At 42.2% G+C, this 25,034-nt stretch overlaps 1 protein-coding gene across 1 annotated transcript; it reads right to left on the minus strand.

Moving 5' to 3' along the window:
* Positions 1-1,875: 1,875 nt before the first annotated feature.
* On the minus strand, positions 1,876-12,181 carry LOC306789176 (SKI family transcriptional corepressor 1 homolog-B-like; the record flags this gene model as incomplete). The annotated part of the gene is made up of 9 exons (XM_079284996.1): positions 12,052-12,181; positions 9,242-11,009; positions 8,605-8,695; positions 8,438-8,506; positions 8,210-8,272; positions 7,075-7,149; positions 6,827-6,901; positions 6,145-6,210; positions 1,876-1,973 (listed from the first exon to the last, which is right to left on the minus strand). The coding sequence occupies exons 2-9, from the start codon at positions 10,997-10,999 to the stop codon at positions 1,876-1,878; spliced, it is 2,295 nt and encodes a 764-aa protein (XP_079141122.1). The 5' UTR covers positions 11,000-11,009; positions 12,052-12,181.
* Positions 12,182-25,034: the final 12,853 nt, after the last annotated feature.

The raw sequence follows: 25,034 nt of genomic DNA on the forward strand, positions 1-25,034 counted from the left end.
TCAAAAGAGGTGCACAACTGAATGAGACAAAACAGCCACAAAGAGAGGCAAAATGATTAAAGGGATGGAGCAAAACCACCACAAAAAGATGCAAAACAACTAAAAGGGGATAAAAAAACCCCACAGAGAGGCAAAGCACACACACAGCTGCATCGTTTGGGGTCATTTCGCATCTCTTTGAATCTCTTTTTGAGTCTCTCTTGTGTGTGAGCAGTGGGGGGGGGGGGGGCTTTCACAAGTCCGTGCCCTGAGTCATATTGTCACATAATCCATCCATGCTTGTCACCACATCATCACCTCTAATCAGGTTTTTTTCTTAATGATGAGCGGCTAAATAAAAATAAATTACAGCAGCCAATCATTCCCACCGTGGCTCAGTTCTGTTCATCTTCGCAGGCCTCGTTAGTATTCAGAGGGAGCCGACTTTGCCACGGAGGGCAATTACGTTCACAGAAAATTAACATTCATTGTGTGTCAGTGACATTATGCGAGTATCTGTCTCCGGATGAAGCATCCAGGGACGAGAGCCGTGTAATCAATATCTATTAGTCCTCCCATCAGAAGAATTAGATTTCACCATTAGATCAGCCTGCTCCCCTGACTCCACGTCAAACATTATAAGTTGACTGGACCTGTCATGCACTGATGTAGCCGCCGAATGAAAGAGATCATGTTGAACTCAAATACAATGAGAGGAAATATGATCCATCTCACGAGGAGCTCTTCTGTGTGGAGGCCAGCAGGTGTCAGGCTCACACCAGCGGAAGAAACGCAAAACAGTATACGGATATAAAGCAGAAAGTGGCTTTCACATTTTATTAATATTGACATGGGTACACATACATAAATGGGTAAATTATGGGTAGAAACAACAAATAAGAGAAACTCAAATGCAGCTTGTGCGAGTGGCATATTACACACACTTCATACAAACAGTGTCTTCTTCTTATAAAAACGCCATCAGATGATGGGAAAAGGTTTTGGTTTTGTCTGTTGTGACTCACAGATGCATGTAATGACAGAACGGACCCTGAAACAGAGCAACTCAAGGGATCAAATTGTGTTAAAATACTCAGTCTGAACTGTACATATCTATAAATGACTCGAAGGTTTCTTTTTTTCTAAATGATCTCTTCAAAGTTTGTGTGACAGAAAATCTTTCACTGTTTGACGTCAAACCTGTTGAAGTAAGTGCTCGTAATAATTAACTCTATTTCAAACATAAAGACCCTCGTACTTTTGATAAAAGAATTTGGTATCGGACGGCACGGTCAAATTCAGAAAGGTTGCCCATTTAAAGTGCTTCACAGCATATACAGTGTTATGAATAACCTAAACAATAAATGAAACCAAGGCAAGACAAAGAACAAATATATGTAAAAACTCATTCAAACAAGCAACAAAAGCTAAATAATGAGATACATTTTGAACTTAATATCACATTTATACGAGCCATTGCACATCGTCACGTGATATATATATATATATGTATAAGTATATAGTATTGTTTTTTTCTTTTCAGCGTAGCTAAACAGCAGACGGCGTTGATTCAGAGAGACTCCTTGGTTTGAGCTTCAGTTCAACAATCCTTTGACTCACGACACAAAATGAACTCCGTGTTTCAGATCTCTTTTACTCAAAAGTTGGAGAAAGGGCGTTGCCAAAACCGTCTCAGAGTCTTCAATCAAGTGCTAAAATCAGTGGTGTGTCTGTACAGCAGGTTGGTAATCCTTGGGTTACAAGTGTGTGTGTGTGTGGGGGGGGGGGGGGGGGGGGGGGGGGGACACGAGGCGGACCTGTGTGAGTGTGAGTTTTTTTTTTGTTGTTGTTTTTTTTGGGCTGTGCTGGGGTCAGGTGCAGGGTGGTGTCCGGACGCTAGGGAGGCAGCAGCGGAGGCTTGAAGGTGCAGGCTCCGCTACACTGACGAGGAGTCAGCATCTTGCAGGAGAAATGGTGAAGGGCGTCATGAGCTTCTGGGGAGGAACGAGTCCATCAGTGAGAACATGCAGACAAGCACACACACACACACACACACTCTCACTAATTATCGTTCAGTTTGAACGTGAACTTTTTATTTGATATTTTTACCTGATGTTAAAGGACAGGTGCACATTTTTTACAAGTCTGTCTTAAGACAATACTCACATTGACATGGAAACTGTTTTTTGGTCGTAATAGTTCCTCCTGTGAATACGGGTCATGAATAAATCTGTTGATCTCAATGTGAGCGATGGGGACAAAATCCACAGTCCTTGTTCTGTGTAAAAACACGACCTCCAGCGTTGAGCTGAAGCTATTTGGAGGCTTCGTCAGTCTGAGTCACACATGTCAACTGCATATCTTCCACTTGATATCTTTTTAGTTGAAACATTCCTCTGTGTGAATTCATGAGCCAGGATTTCATATTTCACAATTTGACTGAATTTCCAGAAAATGGGTCAAAGAAATTGAGAATGAATGTTTCTTTTCCATCCAGTTTCTTCATCAAGGTAAGCAGCTGGTGATGCTAATACTCCATTGGGTGCCATTAAACCATTGCAGAGGAAGAAGGCGCAACAAGATGACGTAATTAATGGAGCGACAGCGAAGCAGTGGGAAACTATGTGGAGAACATCGACCCCGTTAGCCGGGGGACCGGGGGGGACACGGCCCGAGTAACTTTTGGAGTCTGATATAATATTTTAGTGAATCAATAAAAGCCTGTGAAAAAACGACTTTAAACGAGCCAAAAGACATCGGTCACCTTCACCCACTGACTGCTGCGACGCATTGTGACATTTAAGGAGCTGAAGCGGAGAGACAGACACATAGAACATGACACTAAGTTTGGTTTCTTAGCCTGGTGAGACAGAACGAGACAGAGAGACAGAGAGACAGAGGGCGACAGAGGGAGACAGAGGGAGACGGAGACAGAGAGACAGTGGGAGAAGGAGGCAGAAAGACACAGAGATAGGGAGGTATAGAGGGAGACAGAGGGAGACAGAGGGAGACAGAGGGAGACAGAGGGAGACGGAGACAGAGAGACAGTGGGAGAAGGAGGCAGAAAGACACAGAGATAGGGAGTTATAGAGGGAGACAGAGGGAGACAGAGGGAGACAGAGGGAGACAGAGGGAGACATAGAGACGGAGGGAGACAGAGAGAAGGAGGGAGACAGAGGGAGACATAGAGACAGAGGGAGACAGAGAGATGGAGGGAGACAGAGAGACGGAGGGAGACAGAGAGACGGAGGGAGACATAGAGACAGAGGGAGACAGAGAGACAGAGGGAGACAGAGAGATGGAGGGAGACAGAGAGACGGAGGGAGACAGAGAGACAGAGGGAGACAGAGGGAGACAGAGGGAGACATAGAGACAGAGGGAGACAGAGAGACAGAGGGAGACAGAGAGACGGAGGGAGACATAGAGACAGAGGGATACATAGAGACAGAGGGAGACAGAGAGATGGAGGGAGACAGAGAGACGGAGGGAGACATAGAGACAGAGGGATACATAGAGACAGAGGGAGACAGAGAGATGGAGGGAGACAGAGAGACGGAGGGAGACAGAGAGACGGAGGGAGACATAGAGACAGAGGGAGTCAGAGAGAGACAGAGAGATGGAGGGAGACAGAGAGATGGAGGGAGACAGAGAGACGGAGGGAGACATAGAGACGGAGGGAGTCAGAGAGAGACAGAGAGATGGAGGGAGACAGAGAGATGGAGGGAGACATAGAGACAGAGGGAGACAGAGAGACGGAGGGAGACAGAGAGATGGAGGGAGACAGAGAGACGGAGGGAGACAGAGAGACGGAGGGAGACAGAGAGATGGAGGGAGACAGAGAGACGGAGGGAGACAGAGAGACGGAGGGAGACATAGAGACAGAGGGAGTCAGAGAGACAGAGGGAGACAGAGAGATGGAGGGAGACATAGAGACAGAGGGAGACAGAGACAGAGGGAGACAGAGAGATGGAGGGAGACAGAGAGATGGAGGGAGACAGAGAGACGGAGGGAGACATAGAGACAGAGGGAGACATAGAGACAGAGGGAGACAGAGAGATGGAGGGAGACATAGAGACAGAGGGAGAGAGAAAGACAGAGAGGGAGCTGCGTGCTGCAAACTGCTGGTGTCTGTTTGTATTCCAGCTTTCTGATTGCATGTTTGAATCAGTTCATTTGACTTGATAAATAACATTGCTCCTTTACATGTTCAAACAGCTTTAACAGCAGAGTTACTTCATCTTCATGCCTGGCCTGGGTGTCAGATTAAAACGGTATAATATTACTCAATACTCATACTCATCAGTAATATATATGTATTACCTAGAATTAACCTAGAATTACCCCCCTCAACCTCAGAATTAATTAATATCCCCTCTTCAAAAAAGTTAATCTCAAAAATATGTAGAGTAATATCACAGTCTGACAAAACATCATCCATACCATCAAGAAAATGGGAATCAGACCTATCCATCACTCCTGATGCTGATTTCTGGAACCAAATCTGCAATAACATCGACTTCATGACTAAAAATGCCAATTTACAACTAATACAGTATAAAATACTTCACAGAATTCATTACACTGGGCAACAAATGTTTCAAATGGGATTCACGTCAGATATCTGTCCACATTGCACTCAAATCAGCCCGGATAGCTTTGGTCACGTCACCTGGCACTGCACACCAGTTCATCACTTTTGGGAAGAAATAAGTGAGTCACTGTCTGTCTTCCTGCGCTGCCTCGTCCCTTTGTCCCCTTCACTGTGCTTACTAGGAGACATCTCAACAATACATCTGAGTAAAACAAACCGCAAATCACTCCTTGTGGCCCGAACTATCGCCAAGAAAACTATCCTCATGAACTGGAAATCAAGGAACAACACACACATCGCACACTGGAGAAACTTAATGACAGAATATATTTCAATGGAAAATCTAACCTCATCCATCATATACAATACAACAGAACACCATTCCACCTGGTCATCCCACTATGTTTCTGCAAACGTGACACTACCCATTCTATTCATATTGAAATATGTATAGTACATATACCGGTATATATATATATATTTTTTGTGTGTATTTTTTTACTATTGTTTTCTGTTTTGTTTTTCTTGCCAGACAACCAATTGAAACCCACGTACATGCATACATGAACATCCATATGCACACATACTTACCTGTTTTTCTTTTTGTTTGGTTTTTTAAATTATTATTATTATATATATATTTTTTTCCTCCATCTCAAAAGGCTCAAGGACATTCTCACACACACATACACACACACTGACGATATGATATTTGCTGGCTTTTATCCCACTGTTCTTGTCATCCTCTTGTTGTTATGTCTATGTATTGTCTTAATATTGTCTCATGTCTTTCAATAAAAAATATATATAAAAAAAGAAAAGTGATATATATGTATACATAGTAATATATACATATCCCACCCTGTGCACATGCGTTCTGTGGTCCATGGTGGAGAGGAAGGTTACAGTCTCCTCAAGGCTGCACACACTTCTTACTGCCTGCCGCCATCTTTAGTGTGTTTGGTGGACTCTTACGTCACGTGCTTCATACACGTCATGACTTTCCATTAAACTTCGTCACATCTTGACTTTTATCAGACCTTCAGCTTTCCACCTCAGCAAAGAGTAAAAAAACGTTTTCGTAATCTTTATCGTTTTTCTTATTCTCATTCATTTTCAGTGTTTCCACATAAACACACTTATAGACCGTGTTTCCTGTTAGTGACAAAAACAAACATTTTGTATAAAATAACAAACATTAGAAGTTACACACTTGATTTGACTAATTCAGGTTGCTGAAGCCTCAAATTATGTTTTTTTTTCTGAATATTGTTTTGCACAGAACACAGATTGTGGATTTCCCCACCACTGACATTGAAGTTTCCTTAAGACGGGATTCCCTTTAATGGACAGAAAGAACAACTAACGAGAGCAACAGTACGTTCAACGCACACGTGAGTGTTGTTTTAAGACGACCATGAACAAATGTGAGCCTTTCCTTTGATGGTGTCTGACTGCAAATACATCGATCACACAGCAGATGTTTAATTAAAAAAAGTAGCACTTGCATATTTATGTTTGAAGGCACAAAATGACATGTACTCATGTTGCTCTTTTGGACCAGATCAAATTACCTTTTAGCTTCTGCTGTATTGCATAACGAGCCTTTCTCTCTTGGTCCAACTCGCTGCACAAAGTGTCTATCCAAAAATAAAAAAATGGTCAAAAAAGGAATAAAAAAAAGATATTTTTTAAAAGAAGCTGTGAGCTGCTGCATTGCATCTGAAGCAGAGGAGTGTAATGTATGCTGCTTGCCCCTATGGTATTTAGAGTGACCCCTCTGTGTACTTGAACCCTGTATTTAAACTACTGTAACATTAAACCAATCCTTTAACGGTGGCATTAGTTGCTGTCTACTGCATGTAACCGATACAGCACTACATAATGGTCTGTCCATTCAATTTTCCAGAGCATGATTTAGAAGAAAAATAACCTTTGCAAACAAAACAATGTGGTTTCAGTTTCACCCTCTGATATCTGATCATTTACTCAACTGTGGGAGAGTAAAAAAATATGCCGTTTACAGGAAAAGGGCTGGACACAAATCGCCAATATGTCAATATGCAAGTGTCACTTTTCATTTCTTTTTTAGTTCAGAGGCTAGTTGGCTCAGATTGATTGGCCTGGTTATTTCAACATTGTTTTTTTTTTTGTGGCTTGAATTTCTTCCCCCATACACGTTGATCTACATCTGCGTTACAGTCATAATCTAAGGAGGCACAAAGAACAGAGAGAGAGAGAGAGAGAGAGACCAACCTCGAACAATCTGCAGCTGCTGGACCATTTCCTCTCTGTAGGACAGCTCACGCTTCATTTGATCCTGAAAATTATCTGAAGAGTACCGAAGGCCACATCAGATGGAAACTCGCTGACATTGTGGGGGATAAATTCAAAGACACATTCCTGGATTTGAAGGATAAAATGTAACCGGCTCTTCTCCTAACATCTGTAGGCTGCGAGCACAAAACACATCCCTCTGTGACTTTGACTCACTTTTGTCCTACCTTTTAAATGCTGAAATTCTCTCTCCAACTTTTTCCTCAACTCCACTTGTTCCACAAGCTGCTTCTGCAATTCCTCTGCAAAGCCAAAAACCAAAAAAAAATAAATGGTCAATTTCATCACCAACTTCTTTTCAATCTGCTGCAAGGAAATGTCATTATTCACCCTCAAACACTGGGACAAAGCCCATCTGACACCTACAGGACTTCTGAATAACAAGCAGGGAAGTGCTGCAATCAGAAAGCATGCACCATCACCACCGATAACAACAAATATCTGCGGAAATTACAAAAATGTAACATTTTATTCTCTGTCCTCATCTACCTCGCATCAATTTGATTCCACTTACTGTGATATATTTTGAATTTCTGCACATAAAGATTTATGTCAGCCCAGTAAAGCGACTTCAGGTGCGTTTACATCCTTGATAACACCCATTTTGCCGCTTTGCTCTCGCTGGCTGCCACAGTAATTGCTATGCATTGCCTGGAGGTTGAGACGATGATGATGGAGTCCCGGGGTTTTTCCAAGCGTTGTAAAATAATTAGCTGCCGTGCCTCGGGGTTGTGGCTCTGTTCGTTAAAATATTAATAGCCTCTAAACGATTTCCTCTTACAATAATAAGTCAAAACTCCCACATCTCGTGATTAAGTGGTTAACAACTATGGAAACACTTTAGGCCTACAAAATGTAAATTCACATTTTGTGATTTTGGCACGTCATTCTTAGCAGGCCGTGGGCCTTTAGCTGCATTTAAAATGAGGTGAAATTCAATGTTTAATATTAATATAATACACATGTTGGTTTTTTTCATTTTTGATAATTAAACAACTCTGGACGGTCGAGTTTTATTTCGGTTTATGAATTCTGAAATTCAAACTAAAAGCCATTAATTGTCTTTATTTTAATTAAATAAAAAGAAACAATACGAATACATCTTCTTTTTTTCTTACATTAAAAAATAAATAAATAAACAGCTTAATGAAATGTAGTGACCATGTCAGCAGTCTAAATGCTTTATAAATATATATTTGTTTGCTGGCACATTACAAATCAAAACAGGAATAATTGCTGATGATAATTAATATCACCTGCTCTCTCGTTTATTTCCTTTTGATCCCGAAAACAGCCTCTTACCTTTAGCCATGGTCTCCAGGTCTCTTTCATGCACGCTGATGTCGATGCGTAAAGCTCCATCGGCTGCACAAAAAAACAACAAAACACGTTCATTAATTATGCTACAAACAAGTCATATTTTACAAATATATCACGAAGGGCTGCTGATGAAATACAGCAACTAAAATATATGAGAACGGGTGGATTATTAAATCAAGGATCATGAAATATAAAATCATCAAAAACAACCTTGTCTGTCCTTTTGCTCCTGGTATGTTGCGTTGCGTTGGTTCTGTATTTCAGACACGTGATGAACACCTAAACATAAACAAGCCACAAACATTTGAACTGGGAAGGGGCACAAAAACGCCCCAATTTGCATTAATAACAAAACCCCAAATTAGCTCAACAATTACCGTTGGATCTGCGGGGGCTGCTCGAGTGTTTCGACCCAAACGACGAAGGCTCGTTCAGGAGCACGTGGCCGTCCTTTTCATGAGAGTACACCTGTAAAATGAAGCAGACAATCGTGTTTAATGACGCAGGCCAATTATATGTAATTTGCAGCAGTTCTTCACAGAATCGAGGTTTTTCTTCTTCAAACAAACCAGCAGCCCTGCAATTTGTGAAGCTGTTGAAGGTTTTGAATTCAAAAACACTTATTTGGAGGTAAAATAATGTCTTGTAATTGAACAGATACACATAATTTGCTTTAATGAGAATAAATAAACCAGGATAAATGAGGGTTTTATACTTTGATTACCCGAATGTATGTCCATTTTTGAATGTTGCTCCTTATTGATCTTTTTTCTCTTTGACTGAATTTAGAGGTTACCATAAGTCTTGCTGCCTTGCCAAATGGCACTTTAGCACAAGTTTGTCCTGTTAACCTTTACCCTTATTAATTATGCCTATCAAATATCTAAATTGTTTAATTCCAGACCAATTGATCCTGATTACATTTGTATCGGCCTCGTTTCATGTTCTCCACAACTGCGACAATTCAACTTCCCCCCACGGGCACCATTAAAGTTTCATTTAATCTAATCTTACTTCATGAAGAGGAGAGTCATTACGCCTCCGTCTGTCCTCATCTGATGACCCAGTGTGCACGGAGTCCTCCGGTGATGCTGCTGCTGCGGGGCTGGAGGCATCAGGCGGCTCCTGGCTCTCCTCAGCACCAGAGGAGACCCGGTCCGGCACAGGGGAGTCATGGTGGCCCCCTCCCGGCGAGATCTGGATCAGTTCCTCCTCGTCTTGTCCCCGATTGGACTCCACATCTACGTCCGGGTCCTCGTCGTCGTCCACCACGCTGTCTCTGTCCGGTGATATCGATCTATAACTGGAGCTCTCGCTGATAAAATCCGGGGACATGTAGCCAGGGCGCACGCCGTAGCTGTCCCGGTTGCCGTAGAGTTTGGCGATGGTCTCCGCGTCTTTCACCACGGGTCTGAAGGCCGAGATGTAGCTGATTTTCCTCTGGGGCGTCTCGTCCCCCGACTTGTCCTCGTCGTTTCTGGTGGAGGAGGACTGGGAGCTGGAGCTGCGCTCTCCGCCGTCCTGCTGATGGTGAGGGTGGTGGTTGGTGTCTTTGGGTGTGTTTGCGCCGCGGTCGCTTTGGTCCGATAAGTCAAGGTCTCCCTGCCGGACGCCTGGCAACTCCGGAAGTGGTTTGGGTGGAGACCCCGAGTAGGGGGGCAAGGGTAGGCCGCCAGCTGTAGGCCAAAACATAGGGAAGGCAGGGTAGAGGGCGTCCTTTCCGCCAGGCCAGAACACACCGGAGACATTGGTTTTGCTCGCATCAGGCACACCGTCGCTCTTTTTCTGACACAGCCCATAGCTGTGGAAGCTATAGGGGTGATGGGGGAACAGAGGTGGGGGTATTTTCTGAAGCATGCTAAAGCTCTTGCTGGGCACAGGGATGACTGGGTAGGTCCGTGCGCCGCTCGCCAAACTCAGGTTATTATTTCTCCGATCCTCGTCGCACCGTAAAGTTTTGTGAGGGATGTCAGAGGAACTGGTTTGGGACAGGCTGGACGAGGCCTGCGATTTCATCGACGAGGACATTCCCGACCCGCCCATGGGCAGAGTCCTCTTTCTACTCCCCCCGTTAAACATGGCCTTTACATCCTCCCAGGCGTGGTGAATGTCATCGGATTGTTTTTTGTCCGTCAGTTTCAGGTGGCGTCTCCACGAATTGAAGTTGGCCGCGTCCGGCTGCAGATACTTGGACTCTGAGGTGCGGTGAGAGTGGAAAATGAATTTATTGGGGGAGAAATACATGTTGCAAAAGCTGCACTTGATGCACTTCGCTCTGGAGCTGTTGTATCTGGCGGGTATGAAGCTGCCCCTGGAGCCCCAGGCGCAATCGTGAATCACGTCAAATGCGAAATTTTCTGGTAGCTTCGGGGGGCTGTGCGCTCCGAGGAAGGACTTGCAGAGCCTCTCGGCCTCCCGTTTGGTGATCATGCCGCAGCGCCTGGAGGAGATGGGCATGGCCCCGGCGCGCCGCAGGAGCTCCAGCTGGACGGGGGTGCACTGCACACAGGTGATGCCCAAAGCGACCCGGCGGTTGTGTATCTCGTTGTAGCTGTAGTTTTTCAGCAGCGTGTTAGAAATCTGCGCCAGGCAGAGTCTCTCCTTGCCGTCTATGACCAGACATACGATTGGCACCCCGTACAGGGCGGTCTCACTCACTTGGTTCGGTTTGAGGGGGCTGGGCCCGGAGAAGCCCGCTGCATCCTGCTTTGAACTGGGGGAAGAGCTGGCGTCTCGTCCAGCGTCTCGAAGCTGGCCGGGCATCGACTCCATCCCTGGAAGCCTGTCAATCAAAGAGACAACTGGAGTGAGCCGGGGGGAATGTTTGTCAGGGTGCAAAAAAAAAGAAACATTATTCAGTGCATCATTTAAAATCATTTAGCTAAATATGTTAAAGAAAAAAAAATATCGAAAAATATCGTGTTCCCCAAATTCCAAAATGTGAAAAATAAATATAATCAAATAGAAATGATATGAGGAAAGTTTGCATAACAATTTTTTAAAATATATTTCAGGAGCTGTAGCAGTTATAGACCTGCTAATGTTTATATTTGTGGGACATACTACTCGTACTAATATAAATAATAATCATTTTAATAACAATGCAAATAATAATAAAGATTTTAAAAAAAATTAAGAACGAACTTCCGGCTTTTGCATGAGGTTATATTGAAAAGCGAAATCAATGAGACGTCTTGTTAATCATTTCTCGTATCGGTTCATTCCTCCGCGGATTGGGCCTCCTCTCTCAGGTTAACCGGGTTCCTGCGCGGAGGCGGATCTGCTGCTCCTCTTATCTTCTAAATCGGCTCAGTCACTTAAGGGGCAACTGCTTAAGGGTCTCATAAGAACCTTAAACGCGGATAAGGACAGAAGGAAAATGCAGACTGAGCTGCGCCAATACGCTTAGCAGAGAGGAAAAGAGCAACTAAGCTGCTTTCCTGGTAATTACACAGATCCACGAGCGCGTCTTCGCGTTGTTTATAAAAGACAAGCCCGATATATAATTAAAGCTTCTGTGCCGATTAGCCTCAGCCAGTTGCACGGAACTAGGTTGAAGCGGGCCCGTCTCAAGTTCACCTGCATACTTACTTTTTGCATCTCGTCAGCACGGAGGCCGCTAAAACACACGTAAACAACCCGCTTCTGCTTTCACTGTTATTATTATTATTATTATTTCAAAACAACTGACATGAACACAACTATTCACCAGTAATCGAGTATCCAGCATTTGACGAGTTATTATACAATTTAGAAATTTCAAAGAGCGACTGCACAATTATCATGATTTCTGTCGAAATTATGATGAATAAAAAACAACATACCTTTCTCTCCTGAAAAGACGACACTCCACAAAGGTTTGGGATGAAAATAAAAAATAATTGATAACAATAAATTGATGGTAATGCAGGCCCGAGGAGTCCAGAGAGGAAATATGCTACAGACAAGAAGGTCTGGCAGGAAACTCTGAGCTGGAGTCTATATTTCAGTTAATTTCGTGCAGCAGGCAGGACCTCCATCCCGTTGGATCCTGGGGAGGTGAATGGCTGTAGACAGGAAGCACATGTCACCTCTCTCTCTCTCTCTCCCTCTCTCTGCCTCCCTCCCTCCCCCTCTCTCTCATCTCTCTCCCTCCCCTCTCTCTCTAAGACGTGCTGAGCTGATGCACGCCAGTTTTGATAATTCACAAATTTGCAGCTCTAACGCACAAACATGATCAGAAACAGAAAAGGATGACGCCCCATGCTGACCCCAAAATGAAGAAGCATTTTGGGCCCAAGACCCATGCATGAACAACATATAATCTTAATAATCAAAAAGAACAACATATAATCTTGGAAATATCTTCGAAAAGACATCAAATAGAGTGAAACAGTGATGTGTGTGACCCTCCAGCACCCCACGTTGGTCTGCACTGATGATGCAGAGTGTCTTTTAAGTTCGGCTGTCATCATTTCACCTGCTGTATATTATTTCCACCGCAGCGGGAGCGAGCCGACAACCAAGAGGCAGCGCGAGTGGCATTTTAGAGGGCAACAAGAATGACAAAAGGCCCGGGTTCATTTATCAAGTTACACGACCATCTGTTAGGTTTCCACGACCGGCCACGGAAATCAATCTGAGGCCCGAGCGACAGAAGAGAAGTGAGAGAGTAATGAGAAACGAAGGACAAGAAAATAAAACAATGTTTAAAAAATTTGTGCGTCAAATCACGAGGCATTTTAAGATGTTTTATGTTTGTGAGTGAATCTGGGATGAGCTGATGGTGATGGTGATGATGATGGTGATGATGATGCCTCAGGCCAGATTGTCTCAGTCTCTCTCTCTCTCTCTCTCACACACACACACACACACATTTATCTAGAAATACATTTAAATAATCAAGCCATCTTGTATGTATATATGAAAATGTCAGGAATGTAAATGATGACATCAAGCCGATAGGCTGCCTGTGAAGACCTTCATTTATTATTAATTACCGGATCGATTGGCTGATCGCTTAACCAAGATGCCTCGTCTGCCCCTCACAGAGAGAGGTCTCGATACCTGCAGCAGGTGGACGGACAGACAGACAGACAGACAGACAGACAGACAGACAGACAGACAGACAGACAGACAGACAGACAGACACACAGACAGGTAGCAGACAGACAGGGTTTAAGTAATAAGGGATGAATGGAAAAAAGAGCCACGCCTTTTGAACATCATGACTCCACCCTTTCCTGCTGAGTTTCTTCTACCTGACGCTTTCCCCTCATGACTTGGTTGCTGCACTGAAGTTGAAAATGGTAATACATGCGGGTTCTTTGTCAGATGCTCTCCATGGAATAAACCCAGGACATATTCTCCTTCATCCTGTCTACAATATGGACCGATAAATCAGCCGGAACAATATCATTGCAGATATTTTGGTGTCAGACATTTTGGCATTGGAGCAGCACGCTGACAGGTTCATTGTTCAACTGTTAAATGTCCCTCTAAATACACATTACAGTTCTTATAAAAGAACATATTTAGGGGTATGTTGTTGATATTATGTGCTTATGGTGCTATTTAAAAAAAATACCCCATTTTGTTATCTGATGTTATCAGTTAATTATCTATTAACTCCCAAATATCAATATCATCCAGTGTTGGTTTGGTGCTGTCGTTTGTTTATTGACCTTCATGAGCTGTTTATGCAAAAGTAAAAAAATATGATTTTTATTTATGACATTTTATTTGTTATTTCTAGGAATTAAGATACATTATCAGCACTTAGTTGAAAGCAATGTTTCATCTTATTGACTGAAAGTATAATGTTTCCCTCATAGACAAGATGAAATATGAAATCGTCATATCGAGCTGCCTCAAACAATCAAAGGAGTCTAAATCACATCAGAGGCTAATGTCCTCACTCCTGCTGCATGTTTATGACAGAACGGTTACTTTTAATAAACCTGAAAAGAGCTGCTTTTGTATAACTTCATTCTCTTGCGCACCTGTGTTCAAGGTGTGCTCTGATAAAACAATATTCACTCTGGCTTGTACAACTTTCTACATTTTGTCAATAAAGCTCATGAAAATACAAAAAACGATAAAGAATCATAAACTGTCCTGCTGACACTGTCGGTGTATTTATCAACTGCTGAGAATAGTCCCCAACAAATTAACTATTTCCTCCTGTTTAAATGAGGTTTGCACAGCTGCTTCAGGGAATTATTTATCCTTTTTTGAAAATCAAAATATATATTTGTGACCCATTTAAAAAGGCTACGTCTTTGAACGGATGAGCTCGGGGCTGGGTTCCGTAGACGGGTAGGGAAGTCACTGGTTTGGGTGTTTCATGGGATTTGTTAATAACAACAACATATAGAACAACATGCCAGCAGAAATCAAAAAAAAAAGAAAGAAAGAAAACATGAAGTGTGTTTTATGTGGGTTGGGGGAATAAGGGGGGCCAGTGAGTCAAATTTCACCGTGGACCCCAGAATGTCTCAGACCGGCCCTGCCTTCAAACTGACAGAGCGGTTTTACATAATCTGTGTTGAAATATAGGATTAAGCTGCACATGTTAGGGTTGGGGTTAACTGTAAATGCGTGTCAAAGAAGACAGAAAGAGAAACCAGAGAAATGGCAAACAAGGACGTTTTTGGACTGTTTATCATGAATGGAGTGACACAGACCGTGTGAGTGTGTGTGTGTGTGTGTGTGTGTATCAAGCCAGTGTATGATGTTCGCATGAAGCATCATCAGCCTGTGTGCAGCCTGAGCTCGCCAGTTTTACCTCCCTGCAATATTGATGCTGAACCTGATCCTGAGCGCATCCTCTCCTCTTTCACCACCAAGAGGCTTCCCCTGCAGCCCCCGCCAATAATTACAATGTTATACTGTAATTATTCCTCTCTTTTTAATTATTTAGACCGCCGACTTGAATGCAGCCATTGTCGCTGCTTATTCCGGGGGAAACGTGAGCTGACGTGGCTGGATCAGCAGCGAGGAGTTTTTAATTAGACATTTCAGCGGTAATTTTAGGCGAGCTCGTTATTGTTACTGTTGGATACAAATTACCCGGGCCTCATTGATATGCGCTGAATTGTTTAAACAAACCTTTAACCTGAAACATTAATGCGCTTCAGGTTGAAGTCATTAAGAGTCCCAACTCACCAGGTGAACCCAGACCTGATGGATTATTTAACACGACACCGGATGCCACTGCTTTTTTTATTTTATTGTGTTGGAAATAACGTTTAATAAGCGTTTGATTTCTTATTGAAAGAGTGTAGCTTTAATCATTTTTGACAGACAGAGTGGAGACAGCTGCATAAATCAGAAAATATGACAAAACACTTCAACTCAGTGAACAAAACATCACAAGAGAGACGTTGTTCTTATCTCCCTAATGAAATGTTGGGTATTTTTATTTTGGGATATATTATAAATGTTTGCTCGCTGTTATTTTAACTCATTTTATTTCCCTTTTTTCAGTATTTTATGTGTTGTTGTGCATCTTCGCCTCTCAAAGGACTTTGCTAAGTCTGAGAGGTGATATGTAAAGATCACATAATTTGCAGAATCACAATTATTGCTGTCAACAAACATGCCAGTGATGTAGTTTATACTATAACTGCGTTCCCATATGTGGATTTACTTATTGATTGATCGTCTTCTCTGCAGCTTGAGATCAAGTTCAAACCTCTTATTTAAACGACTGTCACATCACGTCCTGTGTTATTGTCCCATGCAAACATGTAGCCTATAAACAATGGGAAACAACGTGTTTATAGGCTTTTGTCAAAATTTAAAAGTCCACTGCAGGAAACACCAACAAAACTGTATCCGTGTTAAAAACAGGGTCTAATAAAAATAACACCTTTAAGTGTAAAACAACCAACAGGACTGTGTGTTTTAATGCCACCAATCAGTGATTTATGACGCAAACGCCTGCGTGTGATTGCAGCTGAAGCGTGACCCTATTTTTCCGCAGCACGTGTTTCATCTTGTTAAAACCTTTATTTCCCAAATACTTGCATTTTGTCAAATGATGTAAAAAGATAAATCAAGACCGCCTCAATCAGGACAGGTTTAATAACAGCAGCAATTGAGGCCAAATGTTTTATAATTAACAGTTGTATCAGCACCCTATAAAACCATGACCCCTATAAATCCCATTTTAGAGACCAATCAATCCTCCTCTTGGACTACAGGGCCTATTGATCCCCTCGCTGCTAAACGCTTTCTCCGTATCCCTTTTTGTTTCCAGTGAAAAGAGCATTTCGATTACACTTTTTATTGGAGGAAGGATTCCGCCGAGAGGAAAGCGATGGCTCGAAAATTAAACGGTGACATTTTAATTACAGGACATTGATAAAGGGATCTGGGTAATGGCTGTGTACAAGCCGGCCACTCATTGTCCCGCCTGATGTGCTAATCAAGTCGGACTGCCGGGGAGAAAAAAAAAAAAAAGGTCATCGGCCGATACAAAGCAGAGACGCGGCTCGGTGGGAATTTGGGAATATGAAGGTGCCGGAGTGCCAGAAATGAAGACGCATCTCCAAACAAAGCGCGGTCAATATCCCGGAGAGAGGCCCGCCAGATGAGATCATGGAGCGGCCACGTTTTCATTCCAGACATATTATCACTATAGGTCACGTGAAGGCACAGCCATAGATCATCTGATGCCACAATTTACATGCAACAGAAATCATTTGTGGCGGGGCTGAGCTGTCACAACACGGACCAATGTGCAGGATAGCGCAATCAATCTGATCGGCAGGTTAACGGTCAAGTTATCATGTTAGCATTGTGAAGTAATACCAGACGCCAGAATCTTACTCAATGCCTTAGCAAGGATTGTTTTGATTTTTTTTTACAGAACACTGAGAGGCAAAGGCACGGCCCAGCCAAACCTGCACCTTACTTAGAGTAAAAGAAAAAAACAACTAAATATATTGTATTCCCTTTGTGTTGCCTAAAAAAAAAAAGATGCGGACTGTAAAAAATATGTTGATTATATTTGCTAGAAAGTAACACATCCACTCCTATTTTCCCCCAAATACATCTTAGAACAGTCACATGTTCTGTGTACGTGGAGACAGGTCAATGTTATTCTTCCTCCAGTTCCTATACTGCAGGTAAAGGAATCTCTAATCCCTAATGCTACTCCACTGTAAGAGGTGGGGGTCAAAGTTTAGCTGAAGATAATATGAGGCTTCAGGAGTCTGAGTTCCAAAGTCACAGTCTGTTTGGTACAAGTTTACATCCTAAAACCTTAATTCTGTTGTCTGCTGACTTGTCCTCGAGCACCACAGTGAGGTTCACATTGGAGGCCTTGAGTGAAATGTCTCAACTATTGGATGGCTCACCATGAAATTTGGTTCGGACATTCATGTCCAGTTCAAGATGAATTGTAATTCATCAATCAGGTTAACATTTCAGTTTGTCTGCTGTCTGATTGTGAGGTCAGGCTGATCTGATATCAGCTCTTTGGCCTGAAGTTTCTCCTCAAAGTTCTCATCTCTAACGGGTCTCGGGGTACATCAGACGTCCTCCATCAGACGTCCTCCATCAGACGTCCTGCATAAGATGTAATTTCCAACCTCCGGTTCCGGTTCAACCGTAATCGAGGAAATGACAATTAAGAGACTTGGGATGTACCCTAGGTACCAAGTCTCTTATTTGTCATTTCCTCATTTCTCACGCAACAACTTCCGGTTCAAGCGAGGATCATTTCCTCGCTCCTCTCGCTCAAACCGGAAGTTGTTCTGCGCCGCCATATTGACGGCCGTCCCAAAGCTCTTATTTCTGCTCTGAGGAGCGAGGATCGAGGAGGGAGGAGGGAGGATCGAGGAGGGAGGAGGGATCTCTGAGGAGCCATGAGCGAGGACCCACGAGAACAGACTTCCAGGAAGTGTTTTAACGGCCGACACGCCCCCTCATTGTTCATCAGTCATGTGATTGGACGCTGCGGCCGATCGGACTGATGAGATTCTTTTTCAACATGCGACAGTGAATTCAACATCTGGTTTAAATAAATGTTCATTGTAGACTGAACAACAAAAGGACCACAAACAACTTTCTTCATTTATTAGAAAGATTTGTCTTTTCATAATCTGATGTTTCCCTCAATAACGTTTATTATGGAAACAATTAAAGTCAGAGAGCGCTGGAGAGACTAAACACTTTTTCCATCATTTATCATAATTTCATTCAGTCACGTGAGGCTGTTCATTCCTGATTGTCGGGTTTGAGGAGTTCTATCATTTAAGAGAAACAATAATCATATTCTGTGTTATTTAATATCGACGTCACAATCTGAATTTCAAAACGTACAGACGCAAATAATTCATAAATAAGACGATGGCATTCCGCCGGTAGAAATCGATCCTGCGCTTATAAACAGGACACAGTTTGTTCACAGACTACAGAGAGAAACTTTTGATTAGAAGTGTTTTGCTGCCATTTGGATCAGTATTACTCCGTCCTTTATGCTAAAAAACTGATTGTACCTCTTTACATAGTGTGCCACTGACATATACGGCAAATAGGAGCTGTGGATGTGCTTATGAAAATGCAAAAAGGAACAGGTTTGTCGTTAACGATACTGGTAATAGCAGTTTAACAACAATGCTGTGGAAAGTGAGACTTCTTCTCTGTTTAAGAAGAGACTCAAAAATGTTCTCTCTTCGACAGACCATCATAAGGAGCTTTACAATGCTACATGTCTAAAAAGCCTCTCATTGGCGGCATGCAGCATCCTTTAGGTCGATACTTTAGGACAACTCTCTTATTGATCCGGCAGCAGGTGTCCAAGGCTGTTTTTTTTTTTTTAAAGGATACAACAGTAAATGTGACAAAAGCTAAATGATTTCCTGCCTGGCTGGAGTCTCAGCACAGGGTTTCGACAGATGCTGTACTGTGCACTATAGGGTCGACCCGGCACTCACCAACCTTTAATAAACTTTCTCAAACATGAAACACTTTTCTGGGACGTTGGAGGTAGTAAGTTCACAGTGTAGAGGCAGTTCTCTTTCCCTCCGGAGATTCTTGTCATGAAAAAATAAAATAAAAGGAACAACAGAAATACAAGGACGAGCAGCATTCTGGCTCTCAGCGGTTATTACTGCCGTTGGTGTCCCTCAGAAGAATAATTGGGGCTTACATTGCAGTGTGAAAGGGGTCAAAGGGCAGGTAAAGTATCTGACACATCAGTGAAGGTAACCTCAATCACAGACTCATTTTATTCTTCACCCGGCTTTCATTTAAAGATCTAATAAAGCGGGCAATTAGTTCCTGCATTATCATTTAACACAAAAGTATTGACGAGCCTTGAAACACCAGTTGTCCTTCTGCTTTCTGAGGCCTCTTTTTAAAAAAAGTTGACAATACATACAATACGACACGGCACTGATTGGCTACATGCTGCTTACTTGTGTGTCAGGGTCCCGTGGGTTGAACACAGCTGCTTAATTATTAAATCCGGCTGCCGGTCAATACACGTGCTGCTGCATTCAGACTGGAAACTGGTATAAATGACATCGTACAAGGTCTCTGATTGAACAAGGAATGACTAACCAGTAACACAATGAAGCTGTGAAGGCCACGAGTCTCTATGGAAGCCCAGAGAGGACATGCTGTGTAAAGATTTGTTTATTTAAGCAGGAAAATGATTCTGTGATCTTTATATTAACTTGTTTTCTTGGGATCACAACTTTGATAAAATACATTGTCTGAGAAAAATGCAGTAATTAAACACACACTGTAAATGAACCATTGGTTGTGCTTCAGAGTAAAGAGATGAGCTGATGGGACATGGCAACAGGAAGACAGAAATGTATTCAACTTCTGCAGAATATAGGAACTTTTGCCAAACCTTGCATTACCCGACACTAGTAGCAGCCGTTTAAAAAACCAACAACAACCTTAAAGTAAAAGCGGCACACATTAATAACCAAGAAAAAGGCAGATGTTAATTAAAGGTTGACTACGCATAATTAAGAAATGCAAATTGTAATTGAACTTAGGACAGCAAGGTGCTCACAGGTTTGGGTCATTCTTTCGCCAAGACATGCAAATGTCAAACTGTTAATGAAGCGACCATCATCTTTCTGTGTAAGTCGTGTGAAGAGTTGGGCCTGTAGGTGTCTTCAGTCTTTTTCTAATTTTAATGAAAACACCATCAAGCTGGCTGTATGTACTTTACACTCAGGTGCCACTTTATTAGGCACACCGAGCCAAAACTAAAAGTCCAACACAACAGTCCTGCAATAAAATCTGCTGTCACGACTCATGAATCATAACTGTTTGATTTTACCTTGTTTCAAGGCTGCGGTTTGACAATCGTGTTCCACCAGCACTCAAAAAAAACAACTTAAACCAACTTAAAGATCAGTTTATAGTTTCGCATTTGCAGTCAGACTTCAAAAAATTTGACAAGGGCCGACCTTTTTTGAAAAAAAAAAAAAAAAAAGCAATCTGATAAATGGAGTGAGTGTTAGAATGAAAGTCACCCAGATCGCACAAAGGAGCTTCAAATTCAGAGGAATCTATTTGAATCCGGGATGGAAAAGAGAAAAAGCCTGAAGGTCATTATGGTGAGCACGTAAAGAGAAATACATAAAGAAACTTCAGTCGTGCAGAGTGACGGAAAAACTTAACTTCATTGTTTTGTGTCAGCGTGAAATCAGCTTTACCTTCAAAACTAAATAATCCACATAGAGAAACAGACTTCAATAAACTGAATAAATGTCAAACTTACCCAAATGATTATGTTTAAATACTTTTTATTCTATTTGTGCATTGCGGTTGGAATATGTGCTGACACAGATTATTACAGAAAAGGCCACAATAAGTCAGTAACATCACAGCAATAATATCTCTGCTGAGTCCAAACACTGACTTCATGTTTCGTGGTTTAGGCAAAAACAGGAAAAACAGGTCGAGCTGAAAGTAAAAAAATAATAAATATTTCCATTTCATATTTAAAAAACACAGGCATTGAGTACATGTCCAAACCATTACAGATGTGTCTGAGCTTTTGGGGAACAGCACATCTGTTCAGAAAAAAACTTTTTGGTTTCATTTGAGTTACAAGAATTCATTTAACATTGTTCGTTGGCAGCCAATGGCCACTACACACTCTTCTCATTTCACACGTATTTACCAGACTGCTCAGTATTTATAGCTTCAGTTACATTTAAGGCAAACTTAATATGAGGCGGACGTCTCACAGATGGGTTAATTTGACAGTTAGATAAATATAACTAACAATATACAGTATGTATATAAAAGGTAGAATGTAAATTTCTTCAACTTTAGATTTTCGCCAAATTATCAGTGACATTAATGTCTTTATGAAAGCGAATGGCATCTAGCACAGTCCTCCCAAACAGTTAAGGTAAAAGTATTTGTATGTACATCTAAGTGAAAAGGCTCTGCCTCAATTTCAGGTTTCTGGGGCAGAAATGACGGCAGTGATAAAACTGATCGTCACACACACAGCGCCTCTGACTGACTGATCACAAAATGTATCTGAACTGCTGTAACATAATGAACTGTTGGATATGGAAATGGATTTGTTAAAAAAAAGTTAAATATATTAAATTCATTAAGAAATCTTGTCTCAATATGTCCTGGGCACTTCCAGCAGAGGGCGCTATAAGACGTTTATCTCTCTTATTGTTACACGTTAAACTATCGCCGGGTTGAGGAGTCATCCTGCCGACTGAACTGATACCACACACTTTTCATTTTGGTATCGGAAGTCTGATGGTTTCTGTGGTGACCGATTCCTGTAACTAGCCACTTGGCTGGGTGCGGGAGAAGATTGTGCTCCTTACTCGCTACAACAAAGACATTCCAGGCTTTTCGCACTTTTAGGTGAGCTTCCCGTTTAATTTGCGTTCACAGATGATATCACTTAGCTTCCTGGTCTCCCTCTGGTGTGTCTGGTTTGCGGTAAAAACCGTGAAATCTCTGTTAGGTCATGAGCTTTACAGATGATGACGTTCGCAATTAGGTCCCTTTGACCTCCGGGTCTTCTAAGGAAATGGGCTGTGGATTCAAGGGTCTTGGCCAATCCAGCTCTTACATGTTGGGAAGTTATCCACCGTCAGACCTCTGAAGTCCTTTGGTTTGATGCAGCGGTCCACTTTAAGCTATGCCACCATCTCCAGATCCAGCAGCCATCCTGTCCATTGTTGTGAGAATGTCTGGGGAATGTGGTCGTCCCAGGACATGTTTTTTTTCCACACCTTTCTTGCAACAACAGGTTTGGTAGGTTGAAGGTGGTAGGTTGTCTTGTTCTAAGTGCAGCTGCCTGGTTGTTTTGGACCGCTTTGCTTCAGGACTAGATGGTAATACAGCCTGACAATTGCGTGTCCATTTTAACAGCTGTAATCCCCCCTTTGAGCATATGTCAGTAAGGTCCATTACCAACTGCATTGCTTCTTCCTGTGTGGGCAAAGAGTTTAGAGAGTCACTCGCACAATCGAAAGAGTAGTCTTTGTCTCCGGCCCCTGTAAAACCACATGCCTGTAGAGATACTAGTGCACCATTTACTGGGATTTCCTGCGGTTTGTGAATGTTGTCTTTGTCCTGGATATGTATAATAGTTGGGTGTTTTAGATTGCACTTCTCACAGGTCAGACGACTGATGCATTCCTTGCTCATGTGGCCGGCCTTCAAACATCCAAAACAGATTCCTTTTCCATTCAGGTATTCAATTTTCTCCCTTTGAGAAACTTTATTCAGCTTTGAACACCAGGATAATGGATGCGACTCTTGACAATAAAGGCAGGATTCTGAGGATGACTCCATAGCCGTTACAGGTGGCTTTGGCATCTCGTGCACTGTGGGCTTAGGAGTTACAGTTTGGTTGGTAGTTGTGATGGTTGTTGCAAAGCTACTTCTTTTGATGGAATCCCCGGGTAGCGGTTTGCTCCTATTTATAGCCATTATTAAGGTGTTTGGTCGTGCATCGGAAATATCAGCCAAAAAGTGGATGAGACAAGATCTTGACTTGCTTCTCCAGAGAGTTCACCATATCTGGGAACACGGCCCTGTGTTTGAAGTCCGATTTACCCGTCCTTATGGTGCACAAGGCTTTTGGTATTTGTAGTCCGATTAGTATTGACCAATCACATTCGAGCAGGCGTTGGTTGAATGTAGTCCATGTGAAGAGCATTCTGTGAACCCACTGGCTATCGTCGGACGATGATTGAGCTTTTTATTGGTTTAATATCAGCATGTAAACTTGTAGTTGTACACGTTGTCTCTCAAATCCATCTCCATAACCCAAGTTGCTATTCTGACTGTAAACAATGAGCAGTGCATGGAAAAGGAACTACAACTATGACCAACTAGCTTGGTCATATAAAACTACAAGAAATCTTGAAGACATACCAAATTCTGAATGACACGATGGATTCTTGATTGTTCTCCAAACAACAAATGTGTTCTCAGTTTTTGATGATTTACAGTTAAAAGGCCGGTGAATATCAACCATCCACGTGTCTCCTCGTCCTGAAAGAGGACAAAAGCACATTGAACAGTGTGCAGAATAAACTCATCACATGTATAATAAACTGCTGCTTTACACCTTTTCTTCTGCGCTGATCTACTGCAGTTACATTAGTTTCCAGCGATACACATCGTGTCCTTGTAAGCCGCGCGTACTGTGCCTTTGTAGAAGAAATGGCCTTTAATTGCACTTGAGCTCTACACATTTCAGCAGCTGCACACCAAAACCTTGTCAAATTAACCCATTATGTTCGCTTAACCCTCCTGTTACCTTCAAATTTACTAACATCTTTTACTATTGGGGTCAATTTGACCCCAGCAATTTCAACCTCCAGAAAATGATCATAATTTACATTTTTCTCCAAGTTTATGTATAAGGAACTTTTTGCTTGTTTGTTGGCTACCTAAATAGCGCATTCAATTTTTAAAAAAAAGACACCCACCCCCTTAAACACCCGGGAATACCTGTTAAGCGACTATGGAGAAATATGCAGATCAGAATAAAATCTCACTGATTGACATATCATTTAAAAGAGATAATTTGTTGGTGTTTTAATGGCTTTATATTATCTCTAAGTACATATTTTTGTTATCTGTAAAGTTTGGAATGAAAAACTATTTCTGTTATTAAGACTAGTAACATTCGTTATATTCGGGGTCAATTTGACCCCAGGAAAAACAAAACCAATTTCCAAAATTTTGAAGGATTTTATTTTTTTTAAAGAACATCATCATCATCAGAACATCAGTAAATAACACATAACACTTCTGTATAAAAAAAAAAAAACTATAAGAAAAAGACGTGTGCATCAGGGATTGTTCTATGCTACTAATGCGAATATGTATGTGCGAGATAGTAAAAAACAAAGTTACATGGTCACTAAAATTAGTTTGACAGAATATGAACAGTATGTTACTTTTCCTTCAGGCCACCAGAAGGTACATTCCAGCCTGTTGTGTGCACTACTGTACACATGATGTGCAGAGAGTGCATGCATGTTCCTTGCAGATGTATTTCTTGCATTTCACACAGGTGTTGCTGGTCTCGGAGTCATTTCTGTTGGGACAGACCTGGCACCTGCCACGTTTCTTGCCTCCAGTTTGAACCACTAGAGGAGTTGGGGTGTATGTCTCTGTTTGGATGTCCTTCACAACGGTTGCAGCAGCTGTTGATGCTCTCGGAAGGCACCGTCTTCTCTCGATATGAGGTTTCACCAAACGCGTAACCCAGTTGCTCCAGGAAAATCCTCCTTTGACTCAGTTTTCCGCTGTTCCAGTCCTTGTTCATTTCCCTCCATATTACAAAGGC

The sequence above is a fragment of the Melanostigma gelatinosum genome, assembly GCF_949748355.1.
Source record: "Melanostigma gelatinosum genome assembly, chromosome: 2".
Lineage (NCBI taxonomy): Eukaryota > Metazoa > Chordata > Actinopteri > Perciformes > Zoarcidae > Melanostigma > Melanostigma gelatinosum.